This window comes from Mobula birostris, chromosome 27 (genome assembly GCF_030028105.1).
Source record: "Mobula birostris isolate sMobBir1 chromosome 27, sMobBir1.hap1, whole genome shotgun sequence".
NCBI classification, from domain to species: Eukaryota; Metazoa; Chordata; class Chondrichthyes; order Myliobatiformes; family Myliobatidae; genus Mobula; species Mobula birostris.
In genome coordinates, this window is record NC_092396.1 from 24,494,827 (window position 1) to 24,513,761 (window position 18,935).

General features: G+C 39.5%; 1 protein-coding gene across 1 annotated transcript in view; it reads left to right on the forward strand.

The window, feature by feature from the left end:
* The window catches only part of fblim1 (filamin binding LIM protein 1), a 30,664-nt gene that overhangs the window by 4,783 nt on the left and 6,946 nt on the right, over nucleotides 1-18,935 (forward strand). Inside the window, exons 4-7 of the mRNA XM_072245394.1 lie at nucleotides 28-148; nucleotides 3,850-4,019; nucleotides 5,515-5,693; nucleotides 8,495-8,615. Of these exons, the coding sequence (XP_072101495.1) occupies nucleotides 28-148; nucleotides 3,850-4,019; nucleotides 5,515-5,693; nucleotides 8,495-8,615 (591 nt within the window). The remainder of the gene's footprint in view (nucleotides 1-27; nucleotides 149-3,849; nucleotides 4,020-5,514; nucleotides 5,694-8,494; nucleotides 8,616-18,935) is intronic.

Below are 18,935 nucleotides of genomic sequence, written 5' to 3' on the forward strand. Positions count from 1 at the left end.
TCTCTAATGTACATTTTTTTATACTAGGAATTTTCTCCAACCTCTGAATCTGAGAAACACAGCGTTCCTAATATGAGAAACACACGGGAAAACTCAGCACCTCAGACACTGAATAACAAACTGAATGGTTCACCAAGTTCCAGAGAAGGTAGGTGGGTATTGTTGGTGTGGAATGGATTCACATATTTATTTGTTTCCTGGAACATAGCTGGGTATTGACTATCCAACAGAAGCTAAAAGCATTTAATGCTATCTCTGTTGTTTTATGTATCACGTATTTCATTTGCATAAGCAGAAAAAAAATTCCAGCCATCACCTTTATTAATTAATTGCCAACATTTGGTAGCAATTGTATTGAATCTCCTGGGAAGTATGGAGAAGCACCACTGTATTCTAAGCTTCTCTTCGAATTGGGGAACTGGACGATGCCTTGTGAATAAACTCTAATTGGGCTTCCAGCCGGGTTTAGGTATCAATTATAACCGGCGTTGCGATGACCAACTCTGCTATCTTCATCGTAACATCGGTCATAATTGATACCTGTACCTGGCTGGAAGCCCGAGAAGAGTTTATTCATCATATACGTTGGGAGGGCACTGGATCCTTTTCGTTGCTCAGAGCAACAACATGTTGATTGGGAATCTAAAATTGATTAATTGAACTATTGGTTCATAATTAAAGCATAGCTGTTCTTAGCCATAAGATCTCAAAATTAATATTTACGTGGCTTTATATTTGCATGTTGATTAAAAGATTAAAAGGGCAGGGTGCGCAAGTTATTTTTTTGAGTATTGTTTTCTATTTTTATGTCAAGGTTGGCGTTCATTGTGGAAATACTCACATTTACCCGAATGATAATCCTGGGCACCACAGTAACATAGCAGTTAGTGCAACACCGTTACAGCTGGGGATGTCAGAGGTCAGAGTTCAATTCTGGCATCTTCTGTAAGGAGTTTGTACCTCCTCCCAGTGAACAAGCGGGTTATCTCTGGTCATTGCCGTTTCCTCCCACAGTCCAAAGATATATCAGTTAGTAAGTTAATTGGTCATTGTAAATTGCTCTGTGATTGAGGTGAGGGCCTCTGTTGCTCAGAGTTGACCGTAGATATTGCATCCTAGCTGTGTAGATACGCAAGCCTGGGCAGTACGATACGGAGTTCAAGTTGTTGCCCATGTAGCAACTCCCCCTCTCCATGGATCTGATGAACCCAAAGGAACGGCAGAGACTGGTACAGTTTGGTCTCAGCAGCGTCACAGGAGTTGCCAGTCAGCATTGAACTCAATGTAGGACGGCCTTTGGGACTCCAGCTCCGAGTTTTTCCCTTGGGACTTACTTCCAAAGCCTTCCCCAGGAGAGGGCATAGCCGCAAGGAGGTGGAAGTTTGAGATCAGAGGTTTCCTTCTCCTAAATGAGCTACCAGCCACAGGTGATGAGCTGAAATGACTGGTTTTACGGCACCAGTAACCCGCCTTTTCCCCTTCTGTCAGTAGAAACAGTTCTGCCGGGCTTGGTAGCTAAGCCACACGTGAAGGCCAGGAGCTGGACTTGGTTGTCAGAGGCTATTTGAGGCACACGCCATTGGGAGCATTTAATGGGTAGTGGGAGCTTGTCCCCATTACCGCTCCCGGCTATAACAACCTTAAGGATCAGGCTAGGGTTAAAATAGGTGTGTTGCTGGGCATTGCAGCTCGTTGGTTCCGAAGGCCCTGTTCCACGCTATATCTCTAAATAAATACATCAAAGTAAAATAAATTTCTGATAAAGGAGTGCCTTTTTCTGCATTTCATGGCTATCTGGAGAAGACGAATATCAGAGTTGTATTGTACATAGACAGATTGATCCCAAAGGAAATTACAGTGTCACAGTAGCAATACAAGTGTACAGAGAAGTAAGAAGGAATAAAATATTTTACCTCAAACAGTCTAACAGGAGAGGGTTATCACTTCCTCAGTAATTGGTTGACTCATTTTAGAACCCAATAACCAAGGTTAAAAATGACCTCATGTAGTGCTTTTCGGAGCAGCACAGTCATTTTAGTCTATTACTAAAAGTACTCTTCTGTTCAGCCAAGGTGACATGCAGAGGGTGAAAGAATAAAAATAAGTTACCTCAAACAGTGTAATGGGGGGGGGGGGGTCATCACTTCCCTAGCTATAGGTTGACTCATTATAGAACCTAATGGCTGAGGGTAAGAATGGCCTCATGTAGTGCTCTTTGGAGCAGCACGGTTGTCTTAGTCTATTACTAAGATGCCCCTCTGTTCAGCCAAGGTGTCATGAAGAGAGTAAGAAATATTGTCCAGAATTGTCAGGATTTTGCGTAGGGTCCTTTATTCTACTGCAGCCTCCAGTGTGACTAGTTTGACTCCTATAACAGAACCAGCCTTTCTAATCAGTTTATTGAGCCTGTTGGCATCACCCGTGTTGTTGCCATTGCCCCAGCACACCACCGCATTGGAAGATTGTACTGGTGACAACAGACTGGTAGAACATGTGAAGGAGAGGCCTGTACACTACAAAGGATCTCAGTCTCCTCAGGAAGTTGAAGTGACTCTGGCCCTTCTTGTACACAGCCTCTGCGTTGGTTCTCCACTCAAGTCTGTCATCCAGGTGCATCCCCAGGTACGTGTAGATCCTCACCACATCCATGTCCTCATCATCAATAGTAACAGGGAGCAGTGCGGGCTTAAACTTCCTCAAATCCATCACCATATCATGCGTATTTTCACAATAAAATGAGCCTTTGAACCTTTAATGCCAGAAGTGTTTTGGTATTACCATACCTGTGGTTACTCTCTGATTTCTGTTGGACAAGATTAGTTCAACTGTTTATTTTTAAATGAAACTTTGACTGCTGGGGTATAAAACCTTAATGCATCCTTCAGTTTTATTGTTGATCCAAACTGGGAAAACCAAACACATCTGCGGTATTAAGTTGGACTCAAAACAACACATATTATGTAGTAAATTCAAACTGTCAGTGACATGCTGTTGACAGGGCAGAGTAGAAGCACATTGTTGGGACAGTACAGAAGAAACTTCACATTGTCGTTTAATATGTGCATTAGTAAATTTGGATGTGCTTGAAACTGAAGAGATTTCTTTTCTTATACACAAAAACATTCTTTAACTATCACAAACAAATATATTAAAACTTCTCCATTATAATCTGAAGGTTCAGTTTCTAAAGAGCGTTAAGATTTTCTTTGTCGTGATTGGTTTGATTTCTTAAAACTATTTAAGAATATTTCAATCATATAGTATAGAACTTTCCTCCTCAATTAGAAGGTACCACAGAGTAAACGAGCGTCACTTTGATTTAAATGTTTCAAGAGTAAAACAATGTTGAAAATTGCTGTTCTTTGGCAAGTTAAAAAATACAAGAACACTGTGTTGAAATGTAAAAAAAGGATTCTGAGCTATTAAATTGATAAATAATAAATTTTCTTAAAGAGACGCTTTTTAAAATAGAAGTTGAACGGTATTAGGAGATATACCATGGTATGGGAACAAATTCATATAATGAATACAACAATATTTAGTTTCCCTTGCACCAATTGCTTTATCTCAACCAGATTATTGGACCATTTGCCACTGAGTCGTGAAGTCTTCATGAGTATGAGATCTGCTGGTTGCTGACACAAGTTTCCCAGAAGCTGTACTTTCTGAGAATTGTGACGAGATTGGTGTATGGAGTCTGAGATTGTTGACTTGGTTTTGAAATGCTAGTCAAACTGTCAAGCATTAGTCTGTGCCCTAATTCTGTCTAGGCTCTAATGTACAGTTCTGTTCATGCTAGGCTGCACTAGATTTGGGGAAGTTAAGGACTTGGCTTTTTCCCTCTCTTAGATATCTGTGCATTTTGCAACCAACCAATTCCTCTAACCGTCCCTGCTGTTCAAGCCATGGACAAACTGTTTCACGAGAATTGCTTGAAGTGTAGAAAATGTGACTGCAGACTCGTGGGAAAAAGCTATTATAACCTAGATGGTGATCTTCACTGTGAACCTTGCTACCAGGTACTGTGATTATTTCTTTTTATAAAGTTCCTGTTTTTCTTCTTTGTTTTCCTGAGGGCAATGACATTTACTGAAGAAAAATTTTATTGCTTAGTACAGTATAATAATGTTTTGACATTGACAAAATCATAGTTAAGCTCTGTAGTATGTATCCAAGATATCTTCAAGGGCCAGTGCCTCAGGAAGACAGCATCCATCATTAAGGACCCCCACCACCCAGGACATGCCCTCTTCTCATTGCTACCGCCAGGACAGAGGTACAGAAGCCTGAAGCAACACTCACAACATGCTGGAGGAACTCAGCAGGTCGGGCAGCATCCATGGAAATGATCAGTCAACGTTTTGGGCCAGAACCCTTCGTCAGGACTGTAGAGGGAAGAGGCAGAGGCCCTATAAAGAAGGTGGGGGGAGGATGGGAAAGAGAAGGCTGGTAGGCGCCAGGTGAAACCAGTAAGGGGAAAGACAAAGGGGTGGAGGAGAGGAAGCAGGGAGGTGATAGGCAGGAAAGGTGAAGAAGGAACAGGGGAAAACACAATGGGTAGTAGAAGGAGGCGGAACCATGAGGGAGGTGATACTAGGGGATGCTGCCTGACCTGCTGAGTTCCTCCAGTGTGTTGTGAGTGTTGCTTTGACCCCAGCATCTGCAGAGTATTTTGTGTTTACAGAAGCCTGAAGGCACTCACTCAGCGCATCAGGAACAGCTTCTTTCCCCCTGCCATCTGATTTCTAAATGCACATTGAACCCATGAACCCCACCTCACTACTTAATTTTTTTATTTCAGTTTTTGCACCACTTATTCTAACTTAAATATCTGGGATCTTGGGAAAAACCTGAAGAAAACCCATGGAGTCAAGGGAGAACATGCAAACTCTACACAGACAGCACTCAAAGTCAGGACTGAACCTGGACGTGTAGCACTGTGAGACAGCAGGCCTATGACAGTGTCACTCTGCCACTCTTTCTACTAAACCTTTGCTAAAGCAATGCTTTGGACACTATCCTCTACATGTGAATGTGAATAAAATAAAACTGTGGGCTGGATATACAGTCTTTCAGTGCAACATTGTAATTTTCTGGCACTGTTTTTCTGTGTAAGATGCCCTCTGGAAGGTGGACTATGTGGCACATCACAGCTGTCACCTATCTCTACACTTCCTGACAGCATTATAGATAATCTAGCCCCTGGGAAATAGAAACTTCATTTTTCTCTGCAGATAGGACTATTGGCTTGAAAGAATCAAATTAAATGTGATACTGGTTATGCCTAAGAAGCCCATATGTAATACAGGTCACATAAATATCTTCCCAATATAATATTATTATTTCTACACACATCTCATTCAGTGCAGTTCTACTGAGAAGCGAAAAAAGCAATTTAATGGAGACCCAACAAATTTGGCTCAGGTAATATAATGTGTGCAATATAATGGGTCCTACTTCTGCCAGCTGCAGTGAGGATGCTAACTATGATTTCTATTCTCCCTTAAATTGCAGAACACCTTGGAGAAGTGTGCAAAATGCAACAAAACCATAATGAGTCAGATTATTAGAGCTATGGGCAAGGCTTTCCACCCTGATTGCTTCACGTGTGTTGTCTGTCACCGGCTTATTGGAACAGAGCGTTTTGGAGTGAACCAAGCTAATGAGGTTCACTGCCTTGAAGACTTCCAGAGGTATAATTTCTACATTGCTACATAAAAAGAGTACTGAAAAGATCGTGTTTCAGCTGAAGGTTTGCTTTTACACTGATTTATAGTTCTAACTTACCATGGTAGCAACCAGGGCAGTATACAATCATTGACACTCTCTAAGGTGGCTCAGAAGGGAATTGTATTGCTTCTATCGTACTGATCACAGTGTCTGCAGTGAACAGGAATAGCAGGTCGCAACTACAATAGCACTTTGGATGGCAAAGTTAGCTGGGATAGGATGGGAAAGAAATCAGTGATTTGTGCTGGAAAGTGAATGGAAATGAATGAGGATTGGATCAAGCTCTGATCTGAAGAGCCTATTTAACTCCGATTAGTTCATTCCTCTAGAAGCACTCTAGTGTTAGCCCACTATTGCATCAATTTGTTTCTCAAAGCCATCCAGCTTTCTATTAAACTTCTTGCCAGTCCATTCTGGGTGTTGATCACTCACTGTGTGAAAATAACTTTGAGGAAAGTATGAAGAAGTCTGCTTATTGGCTATGTCTGACCAAAACAATGTTGTTGTAGATTAGACTAGTAAATGAGCCAATATTTCCCCATTGAATAATTGTAATATCCAAGTTAAATTTAATATCCTTGCCATTCAAGGTAACTAAAAAGGTTACCCATTTTCATGAGGAGTCTGGTGCAAAATTGCAGGTCCACTTTCTATCAGTCTGTGGCACTGTTGCACATTGTAACTGCTTTGCAATCAGGAAATTTGGATTACAAAAAGCAAGTTAGCTTTACTGGCTGCATATTATTAATAAAAAAAAACTACTAAAGCAAGACTTTTTGATCAGAACATCTATTTGTTGGATGACACTCATACATGCCCGTTATGCCAATATACAGTGTATGTTGATTCCGCAAGAATAACAGGAAATATTTAGTGTCAAATATTGCATGTGGATTTTTTTTTGAGGAGATAACTAAGAAAGATGATGAAGGTTCAGAAGGTACGACACAAGGGAACGTTGGTGTGTTGGCAAACTGGATCCAAAATTGGTGTGGTGATAGGAAATGGAGGGGTAGGGTGGATAGGTGTTTTTCTTACTGGGAGTCTGCAACAAATGGTGTACTACTCAGGTCTGTGCTGGGAACTTTGGTTGCAATTTATATACAATTGACTTGGATGAGAATGTAGGTTGTACGAGTAGTATCTTTGAAGGTCAACAATTTCCATGTTGTGCTGTAAAAAAATTTGTCAAGGGATACAGTGGGACAGATCAGCTGGACAGTTGGGCTGTGCACTGGCAGATGAAATTTAATCCAGATAAGTGTGAGGTAATAGCCTTATGTAAGTCAAATTCTGTAGAATATATAAGTGACTTGGATCTTAAGAACATAAATATACAGAGAGACTTATGGTGCAAGTCCATAGCTTCCTCAAAGTGGTGACACAGATACATAAGGTAGTGAAAAAGGCATTTAGTAAACTTAGTAACCTGAGGGAAAAGGACCTAGTGCTTTCCTGGCGTTTATGACGAATAAAGTCTTTTCGGGCTTCCAGCTGGGTACAGGTATCGATTATAATCGGCGTAATGATGACAGACGCCGCCATTTTCATCAGGGATTGTGGGCTGAGGCGTTGAAGATTAGAGTTGTCACTTCATGTTGCAGTTGTACAAACGACTGGTTAGATCACACTTAGTATCGTGTTAGTTCTGGCTGCCACACTACAGGAAGGAGATGGTGGCTGTAGAGAGTGAGCAGAAGAAATTTACCAGGATGTTATGCCTGGGATGGAGAGTAGGTGCTGTAGTTAGAAGGAGATTCGATAGACTGTGTTTATCTTCACTGGAAAGTAGTGGACTGAGGGCTGGCATTATAGAGGCTTATACAATCTTGATAGTCAGCACCAAGACTGTATAAGCCTCTGTATTATACAAGAGCCTAGAACTAAAGGTGACAGGGGAGAAATTTAAAAGAGTTCTAAGAAGCAATTTTTTCCACACAAAGGATATGAATATCTGGAAAAAGCTGCTAGAGGAGGTGGTGGTGGCACTTCGCCTCCACGTTTACAGCACTTAAAAGGTATTTGGAAGGATCCTTGTACAATAGGAAAGACAGCGAGGGATGGAGGCTTAATCTGGGCAAATGGGATTTGTGTAGCTAGGCATCAGAATTGGCATGGACCTTCTGGGACATAAGGGCTGTATATTTTTATGACTGGATTTCAATATCTGGGTATGACTTATAAGCCAATAGATAAGAGAAAAAGCCCATGCTGATAATATAAAGGAGATTATCATACATATTGCTTAGAGACCATAGAATATTTATACATTTTAACCTCCTCTCACATTGTGAACAATTGAATTTGCCCTCATCTCCTTATAGCCAGGAATTGAATTAGCAAAGTTAATAAAAAGAAATGTACTCACGGCACAGGCTGATAAGTCAACTGTCAAATATAGAGCTGAGAAACACAGATTACAAGGTCTTGGGAATGCAAGGGTTCAGTTTTCAATGGATTGAGTTTTCTGGTTTGCAAGGGAAAAAAATTAAACCAAACAATAGTTCCCCTGGAAGGCATGTGGTGGTACACTTTGAGTGAAGAAGCATCATATTAGCTCCCAAATATAGTTTCTGAAGACTAGATATTTATGAAAGGTCCCGGAGGTATGCCTATGTATTCCCAAATCAACAACTTTCGGAGAATGGATGAAAATTATTGAATTGGAGAAAAACCAGATTCCTTTTAAGTTTTTCCACTTTTTTGTAAATGATGTTTTCCATTGCTTATGTGTGGTTACTGATTATGGTTTCATATCTTTCAGGAGATATGCCCCGCAATGCTGTGTCTGCAAAATGCCGATCATACCTGAAGCTGGACAGGGGGAGTGCATGAACGTTGAACTGTTTGGGCTCCACTTTCATGTGAACTGTTACAGATGTGAGGTGAGCCCTTGTGTATTGAGAAAAGAGGTTACTTTATTTCACTCAAAATTATGGCCGGTTCTTTGTGGTAAACATTCAAATTTTTAAAAAAAATATTGTTTAAGTCAGAGTTGTTGAGGTTACAAAGGTTTCAGATATGGTTTCCTTTGTATGCTGAAGCAGTTATAAGAAGCACTATAACTAGCCTTCAGTTTAAGAGGGCACGCACTTTGATCAATAACCGGTGACTTGCCACAAAATGCATGCATCTGGATTGAGTTTACAGGATTAAGCTTAACTCTGTGACAATCTCAGAAAGGTGAATAGTCTGCCAATATTGTTTCTTTAAATATACCATCTAGGCTCAGTCTTGTTTCTAAGAGCGAGTAAAGAACATTCTGAACGTTCATTATTCTGTTCTTTATGCAGTTGTCTGTGCTAGGTAGTAGACACGAGGTGTAATTCCATGTGGTTTTTAATTCATTTCCTGTAACAAGGCTCTGCGTCCTTGCTATCAACATTTCATTGAGTGGAACTGCTACATCTGCACTCTAGAGATCAATGTGAACCATCTGAACGATGAATTTTAGGTAGAGGGATTGCTGCAGCAAAAATGGTTTCAGGAAAGACAATAGAAGAGAGAATGTTAAAATATAGTCAAACTAATTTCTGTTTTTGAGGGAAGCAGCAATATCTACTGCAAAGTATCTCAAAAGTGTCTTCATCACTGAGTAATGCGAAGAATTTGTGGAGGACAAATTCTGTTATTGCAGGCATACCAAGAACGGGCTGAGGAGAATTTATCCACGCCTTGGTGCAAAAGAGCAGCGATTTTATAATGGAAGACTGAACATCAGAGTACGTAAATAATTAAAAGTTTGTAATTATACAATAAATTCGCATCCATAGATCCCTCAAAATGACAGCACAAGTTGATAGGGTGGTTAAGAAGGCACACTGTGTGTTGGCCTTCATTAGTCAGGGTATTGAGTTCAAGAACCATGAGATAATGTTGCAGCTCTATAAAACTCTGGTTAGAACACACGGAGCATTGTGTTCAGTTCTGGTCACCCCATTATTGAAAGGATGTGGAAGCTTTAGGGAGGGTGCAGAAGAGGTTTTTACCAAGATGCTGCCTGGATTAGAAAGCATGTATTATGAGGATAGGGTGAGCAAGCTAGGGATTTTCTCTTGGAGAGAAGGAGGATGAGAGGTGACTTGTAGAGATGTACAGGTTGATAAGAGGCATAGATAGAGTGGGTTTATCCATGGCAGAAATGGCTAATGCAACAGGGTGTAACTTTAAGGTATTTGGAGGAAACTATAGGGAGGGGATGTCAGAAGTAGTTTTTTTATATATATACAGGGAGTGTTAGGCACATACTGCCAGGCTTGGTGCTAAAGGCAGATAGATTGGGGACATTTAAAAGACAATTAGGCACATGGATGAAAGAAAGATGGAGGGCTTTGTAGGAGGGAAGGATTAGATTGATTTTTGATTAGGTTAAAGCATTGGCACAACACTGTGGACCAAAAGGCCTGTACTGTGCTGTGCTGTTCTATGTTCTGAATAGCAACAATCAATATGTCACTCCATTTTTGTTTCTAGGGTCTGGAGGGACAGAGGTAGTGAATTGGTGGAAGAGTGTAAGAGTTTCTTTATGGAGAGGGAATATTGTTCCTTGCCCTTCCTTGGACAGAGTGGGAATAGAGTGGACTGGAGAGCTATCTTTCCATTACACAGAGACATGTGATGTGTTACACCAAGTTGTGGGGTTGACCTATTTTGGAACTGAAGCATTTAGGAATGATTCTTTTTTCATGGAATTGTTGTGGTGGAGGAGGAAGTTCTTCAACCCATGAACTCCATGGCAACTCCTTGTGTAGCTATCTATTCTGTCCTATTCTCCTGCTCTTTCCCTGTAGCTGGATAAATTGTTTTCCCTTTTGAAAGCCCGATTAACTCTGCTCCATTTAGACAAGCCATCACCATTTGTAGAGATTTTTAAAAATATCCGCACATTCTCCCTCTGTTTTACTTTGCACTTTAAATCAGAAACCCCTGTCCTTGGACTGCTAATGAGAACAACTTTTCCTGGTCCTATTTAAGCCTCTCACAATCTTGCGCACCTCTATCCTATATCTTTGCTCCAAGGAGAATAACCCCAGGTTTTCCAGTCTATACTCATTGTTGAAACCCCTCTTCCTAATATATTCCTTCTGAATCCACTCCAAGAACTTCACTTGTTTCCTAAGGCATGGTGACCAAAATTAGACTTAATATTGCAGATGTGATCTAACCTGGTTTTATAAGGATCCAACATAACCTCCCGCTTTTTAATTTTATACCTATATTTATGAGTCCCCAAATCCCATTACTTTTTAAAGAGTACTGCCACTTTCAAAGGTTTATAACTGTGCCATTTAGCATACGTTATTTTCTGCCTAATTGTAACATTTCCTAGACCAAAGCAGCAGAATTAGGCCATTCAGCCCAGAGTCTGTTCTGCCATTCTATCATGACTGATTCATTATCCCTCTCAAGCCTTAGATCCTGCCTTCTCCCGTAACCTTTGATACCCCTACTAAACAAAAACCTATCAAACTCCACTTTAAATATACCCGATGACTTGGCCTCCTCAGCTATTTGTGACAATGAATTCACCATCCTCTAGCTAAAGAAATTCCTCCTGATCGCTGTTCTAAAGGGGTGTCTTTCCATTCTGAGATTGTGCCCTTAGGTCCTAAGCTATAGGAAATATCCTCTCCATATCCACTCTATTTGATAGGTTTCGATGAAATCCCCCCTCATTCTTCTAAACTATAGTGAGCAAATGCTTCTCATATGTTAACCTTTGCATTCTCGGGATCATTCTCATGATCCTCTGGACCCTTTCCAATGCCAGTACATCCATTCTTAGGTAAGGGGCCCAAAACTGCTCACAATACATAAGTGGGGTCTGACCAGTGTCTTATAAAGCCTTAGCATTGCTTACTTTTATATTCTAGTTCTCCTGAAATGAATGCTAACATTGCATTTGCCTTCCTCACCGCCAACTCAATCTGCAAATTCAGCTTAAGGGAATCTTGCATGAGAACTCCCAAATCTCTTTGCACTTCTGATTTCTATATTTTCTCCCCATTTTGAAAATAATCTATGCCTTTATTCCTTCTACCAAAGTGCATGCCCATACACTTCCCGACACTATAATCCATCTGCCACTTCTTTGATCATTCTCCTAATCTGTCTAAGTCCTTCTGCAGAGTCCCTGCTTCCTCAACACTCTCTGTCCCTCCATCTATCTGCAAACTTGGCCACAAGGCCTTCAGTTAATGGGAAAAGCAGTCCCAATGCAGATCCCCATTCTTGGTGCTGAGTTCGTTCCCCATTCAATTTCTCCTGCCAACCAAGTTCACTTGCAGTACTATCCTAGTTATCTATTCTAACTTTGTCTGGGGAGCCACTGAAAATCTGCAAATATTGTTTTATATTTTTAAGCTTTCCATGGGTCTTCTTTCAGAGTTACAGTGGACAATCTAAACAATCCTTACAGAAAATCAGTTGATAACTAGATCGTGTTAGAAGTGGTGACCTTTAATTGAGTAATGTCACAGCTCACTCACATGGACCTTATCAATCCAATGACACTACTTGAAAAGGGACAGAGTGTTGGTGTCCTGGTCAAAATCCATTGCACAATAACACCCACAGAAAGTGACCTATCGGTTACTGAACTCTCAATGTTTGAGGACTGATGCTGATATATTTTCCTCCAAAACAGCAGTCACATACGTCAAAGCAAATCTTTATACATAGTCATAGTCATACTTTATTGATCCCGGGGGAAACTGGTTTTCATTACAGTTGCACCATAAATAATTAAATAGTAATATGTAAATTATGCCAGGAAATAAGTCCAGGACCAGCCTATTAGCTCAGGGTGTCTGACCCTCCAAGGGAGGAGTTGTAAAGTTTGATGGCCACAGGCAGGAATGACTTCCTGTGACGCTCTGTGTTGCATCTTGGTGGAATGAGTCTCTGGCTGAATATACTCCTGTGCCCAATCAATACATTATGTAGTGGATGGGAGACATTGTCCAAGATGGCATGCAACTTGGACAGCATGAAATATTATGGAACATCATAAAACTTGTAACTTACAACATCCATACACTACTTTACTGTAAGATATCATTAAGAATTTGCTGTGGATTTGTAGTCTAAACTCAAATAATCTGTTGAAAGTACAGAGAAACTCTGCAGAATGAAGTCAGCGGCATATGATGAAAGGCAGTTTCAGCCAGATATTTAGAAAACAATATGCAAAAATAGGAAGAATAAACACTATGTGTTGCATTAAGTCATGCTAACCAGAGAAGCTCCAGGTTCCATATTAAGTTGTCCTGTTATATGATGAGTTGCTCTCACCCAACAGTACTGAAATACCCTAAATTCTGGCCATGACCACTTAGATACATGTCCTGGCTGTATACAAATTGGTTTCTATGTTTTTCACATTGTAATAGTGACCTTAACTATATAAAAAAAACCTTTCTTTCTGCTCATTGTGCTTCAGAAAAGAGTATCAACTTTCTTCTTGCAATCTCCAGTTTGATAGTTTTTGTTTATGAAAAAGGGCTTGACCTTCAAAGTAAACTCAACAGTTGCAGGGATCTCAAAGTTTCAAATTTATTATCAAAATATATATACTATGTACAACTTTGAAATGTATCTTGTTGCAGGCATTCACAAAACAAAGAAACACAGTGGAATTCACTAAAACACACACACACACACACACATACACAAGGCCGCCACATATCCAATTTGCAAAAGCAGACAAACCGCACAGATAGTAAAAAATATGAGAACAAAAACACATGGAACATGAATTACAGAGTCCCCGAAAATGAGTCCACAGCCACGGAGCCAGTTCAGTGCAGAGATAGAGTGACGCCTACCCAGGAGCCCAATAGCTGAAGGACAATAACTGCTCCAGAATCTGGCACCATGGGACACAAGACTCCTGTACCTTCTTACTGAAGTGGTTGCGAGGAGAATGGGAGAATGGTCAAACGCAAGCAGATGATGCAGAACACCTGTTTGTTTTCCACTCTCATCCTCGATGATTTTAATCTTGCTTGACGTTTTAATTGGTGCGGAGTAATAGAGCTGACAACGGGTTTGTCTTCTGCTATCAGGCTTCAACGCAGCATCCACCCCTAGTGATGGGCATTCCGGCTGTACCAGCGCTTTCTAGACTCTAGTTCACTGAATCTCCCAAATCGCAAAAGCACCAGATCGTTTAGTCAGTTCAAAAGTACATCCTTAAAAGGGAAATTACAGGCTGCAGACTGCAGCCATCGCAGTTCAGAAGAAGATGTATGCATATATATAGATGTATATCTAATCCCACTATGAAACTAAATTAATAAACATATTGATTGCACTTTACAATCAAGATGACATTAGTATGTTGTTGAAAAAAATAGATTAATGAAGACCTCCCAAAATTCCTCAGGATACATGCAATGTGTGGTATGAATTCAGGACAAGGATACAACAGCAGACTTCTCTGTATGAGTCAGTAATTTATATACTACACCATCAAATATATTGAACCATCAAAGATATGACTAGAATTGTATGTACTCCCATAACTGGGAGAACTTCCATTTGAAAGACCACATCTAGGACAGTTTTGCTCATGGGGAAGTTTAGGTCAGAACTGCTGCCCATGATACATCTCAAATCATATTTCGTTGGTAGAACATTAGATCTGTTGGACAAACACATGGTAGAACCCTGTAAGTGGAGGAAGTCCGTGCTGCTTTCCTGGGAAATGCACTGAAAATGCAACAATATACCCTCTCATATTTCACTTGGAAGAATAGGAAGCTTTAAATAGAGCAGAATTAACTCAAGGCTTTTAAAAAGTAAAATTATATATAGATTGAACCATAAAACATAGGAGCAAAATTAGGCTATTCAGACTATTTGATGGAGATGGAAGCCTCATTTTGCAGCAAAGGAGACCAAGGAAAGCGACAGGTAAATACTGAGCATTTCTCTCTCTAATAATGATCATAGATCATCCTGATTGCTGTATCTGAGAATGGTGCTATTCCTCTCATTCATGAAGCTAGAGTAACAGGGCTTTGGGATGTTAGGTTAGCAAACAGGTAGGGATCTCTGGTCCATCATCTTTTTAAATGTGGTATGGAGGGGAAAAACTTAAATCACAACGTTTAAAGTGACAGCAAAGAAAGTGAGTCTGATCTAACATGAGCTAGTTCTTCAATTCAGAATTCACCTTACTTTTAATAAGAGCTTTAATTGACAAGGTGCGTTAGTTGATTGTAATGTTAGTTGATTTGAGAATAAAAAATGATGAATATAACACAAAAATACTCTGGAGATTTGAAGTCTGGCGGAGGAGGGAAAAGGAAGAACTACTTAGCAGGTCAGGAAACCAAGATAAGATGGTTCATGTCAACGATCCTTCCTCAGAAATAGGAATAAGTAATTGATTTTATTTGAAAATCAGCATCTTAAAATATACTTTTAAAATTCCATTTTTAAAGAAAGATCATCAATCTGAAATGTTAACTGTTTCTCTCAGTGAGTGAAGATTATACAGATATGAATAACAGCACTTGGTATCATAGTAGCAGTTGACTGTGGCACATCTAGAACCCTTAGTAAAACTGAAGTCAACAGGAATGTTAGGGTAAACTCTCCAGAGCATTAAATCATATCTAGCACCAAAGAAGAAGTCTGGGTAGCCTCCAACCTGATGGCATGAATATTAATATCTCCTTCTGGTTTAAAAAAAAGTTTCACTCCCCATTTCTTCTATTTCCCACTTTGGCCTCTTACTTCTTCTCACCTGCTTATCACCTCTCCCAGACACCCCTCCTCCTTCCTTTTCTCCTATGGCCCACTCTCTTTCTCATCATACTCCTTCATCTCCAGCCCTTTATCTTTCTTACCCACCTGGCTTCACCCATCACCTTCTAGCTATTTCCCTCCGCCTAATTCTGCCTTTTTATTCTGGCATCTTCCTTCTTCCTTTCCAGTCCTGAGAAAAGGTCTCAGCCTGAAATGTCGACTGTTTATCTATTTCCATAGATGCTGCCTGACCCGTTGAGTTCCTCCAACATTTTGTGTGTGTTGTATTTGGAACTAATACATAGTTTTATAGTTCTGTAGTAGTGTTCTAATTTATTCTGTATTTTATCTAAATACATAACTTGTTACTCAGCAGTTTTGTCTTTTTTATACCTCTTAAATTATTTCCAGGAAAACGGCTAATCGGAATAGCTTCTTAATTGGACCAAACATACTGGTCCCGATATGTCTGAATTAACTGGAATCCACAGTATATTAAAAAAAAATGCAGAGCTAGAAGTTTCACTACGAAGATCTAAACAAAAGCTTAAAAACTGAAAATGCTAGAAATATTTAGCAGGTTAAAGCAGCCTGTTTCAGGGCAGTCCTTTTTTGTAGAACCAGAAAGGTTAAAGATTAAAAACTTCAAAAATGTCAATTCTTCTACTTAGGCAGTCACTGGGTGCTTTGCTTCCACTCCAGTTTTTTTGGGGGTTTTGAGGTGCAATCCACACTCCACCATAGGTAGGGTAGTGTTCGTTAAAATTGGTTTGATTACAGCGTTGTGTAGTTCTGCTTACTGCTGTAATAGACAATCTGAAAGTTCAGTTTCTTCTGGCTTCTTCTCCAATTTGTGACTGTCAAGGCTCGGGGATTCCTGCTTACTAATTTTCAAAGAAACTTTTGAGAATTGTCCTTGAAATATTTTCTGTATCCCCTACGAAATTTCTTACTACAATGAAGTGAAACTAGAATACTGTACTTGTTTCATACGTCAGACAGGTAGATGAGCTGGTTGAGCGATCTTTTTAATTCTGGAAAGGAGGCAAAGGTTGAATAGTTTCCCGTTCATTTTGTTGGAGTCAAATATTGAAAAAAATTATGAGAGTTAGTCTTATGATACTGCCTTGCTTGGTTTCACTCTGCACCAGTATTAAGTTTGTGGTGGAGCTATAGAGCAAACATAGAATATAAACAAATTTGAGGACTTTCAAATAGTTAAAGAGACTCACAAATTAATGTTGAAGGTTATCGTAGGAATTAGAAAAAACATGTAGTGATGGGATGGGTGTTGCTCCCTACATTTTTCTTGGGTTCATTTTACAGTAAATATCACATTCATAATACTTCTCAATGGCTGGAGCCTGCATTACAACTCTAGGTGGAACTCTTTGGCTACTGGGAGAAGACAGCTGAGGATTTTTGTGCTGACTTCCCTTGCAAAAATTGGAGGCTGTTTCTGTAAATACTGACACAAGCTTCACCTCTTTTCTTGAGTTCATCACAATTGTATCATCTCTGGCATGCCCTTATGTGCTCTGAGTGGAATGAGATGAGATTATGAACATGTGCCATGTGTTAGAACTTCAGGAGGGGTTCCATCTCCTCCAGAAGCCTTGTTGTTTCTCCAACTGTTGAATAATCTTTCCAACACCTTTCTGGGGTAGTTACAGTCATGGATCTTCCAGTGAGTGTTGACCCCTTTTGATCCTGATGAGATCTTCTCCATTCTTGGATCTAAGTGTGGCTGGTTCTCTAACAATCGCCAGCATTTTGATTTTACAACACAGGAGTAACACACATTTTTTAAATGTTTTGCTTAAATTGTCTTTGCTTCAGTTATAACTTGTTGAAATTTCCAAAAAAAAAAAAAAATCAAATTTTAAAACAGTACTTTTTTCCAATATAATTTAAACTCTTTCTTTTGTATCTGGTTTGATATTGAATCCACTAATACTAAATTATACTTTTTTCCCCCCACAATTTCTCCTTGTTTCCTAATCCTTCAATCTTTTTCAATGCAGTTTATCATTCTGTTAAAGTCTCTGAGCTTTAATCAGCTCACACTCAGCAACAGGCAAGTTAAAATATTTCACATTGTAAGTCCAACCTTGAATGTTCTAACAGGGCAAAGATTAGAACAAACATTTTGATAAATCATCAAAAATGCTGGATGGAACAGGAAGTTTCCAATATTAGGGAAACAGACAAGTACTATGTATCACACTATGGAATGTGTTAATTTAATTCTACTGATGCCCAGTGTTACTGGGTCAAAATTATATAGCTTGCTGGGAAAGTAGTTCTATTATGTAAATGGATGTGTGATCTCGTTGGCGGTTTATGTTTCTTTGTCTGTCTTCCTGCTTAAACTTGAAATACCAGTTCCTGAACAATGCACATTTCATAAGCAGAGGCTTCCAGGAAAATATAGTCTGAACTACTAAATGTTTACCCTCAATGAATGCACAAGGGTGTAACCCACACTTTTAAAAGGTAACAACACACTTTGCTTAAATTCTATCTACAAGTAGAGGTAAACATGTATTTGTTGAGTTCTAAAGGCTTTATTTTCTCAAAAGAAAATGCCAAGCAGTTGATGATAGAGTAAAACTTAACTACAGGGTAAGACAGTCTAATGGTGGGCCTTAACTGTGGATACATACTCAAGCCTACTTATGAACATTAACTACAAATACGGATTTTTGAGAATTCCACTTTTTGCTGCAAACTCAACTTTAAAAGTGATCAAGTACACATTTTCAATTAATTTTTGGATTATTAGTAGGAATGTCTTATTCTTCATCATAACTAAAGATGTGGTGACTGAGGTGCAGCATCTTAGAATTATTGCATCTGAGATAGTGAAGTTATCATAAATTCCACAGGGACTGAAAGACCGCTTGTGGTTCTAAAAGGCGCTGAAGGTGGTAGGATTGGATAGTGCTGTTCTATCCAACTCTATTACCATTGGAAAAAAGAGTAAAAGACTAATTCTTTTGTGATTGAATACATTTTCAGTTCTTTAAAATACTTTATTGAAATTGCATGTTTTCTTAGCACATTTGTGGATGTCAGCAACACTAGGAAGGCCAGCGTTTACTGCCCATGTGGTAATAATATTCCTGCTGGTAAAGGCAAGCATAGAGCGTTGTGCACGGTTCTGACATAATCTCTTTATTTTATGCCTCAGGTAACAAGAATTTGTGAACATACACAGGACAGTCTCTCTACTACTCCACAACTCAATTCTTTACTGTACATTCCACTGCCCTGTTCTACTTTCCCCATTACATTAGATTTCACCAAAATTCCATTTGCCATTTTTTTCTGCACAGAAAAACAGATTATCTATATATTCCTGCTGTTTAAACTATACTTCTTCACTGTCAAGCATAGACAGTTTTTTAATACCATCTGAAACCTTTTATTGTGCCTCATCCATTTAG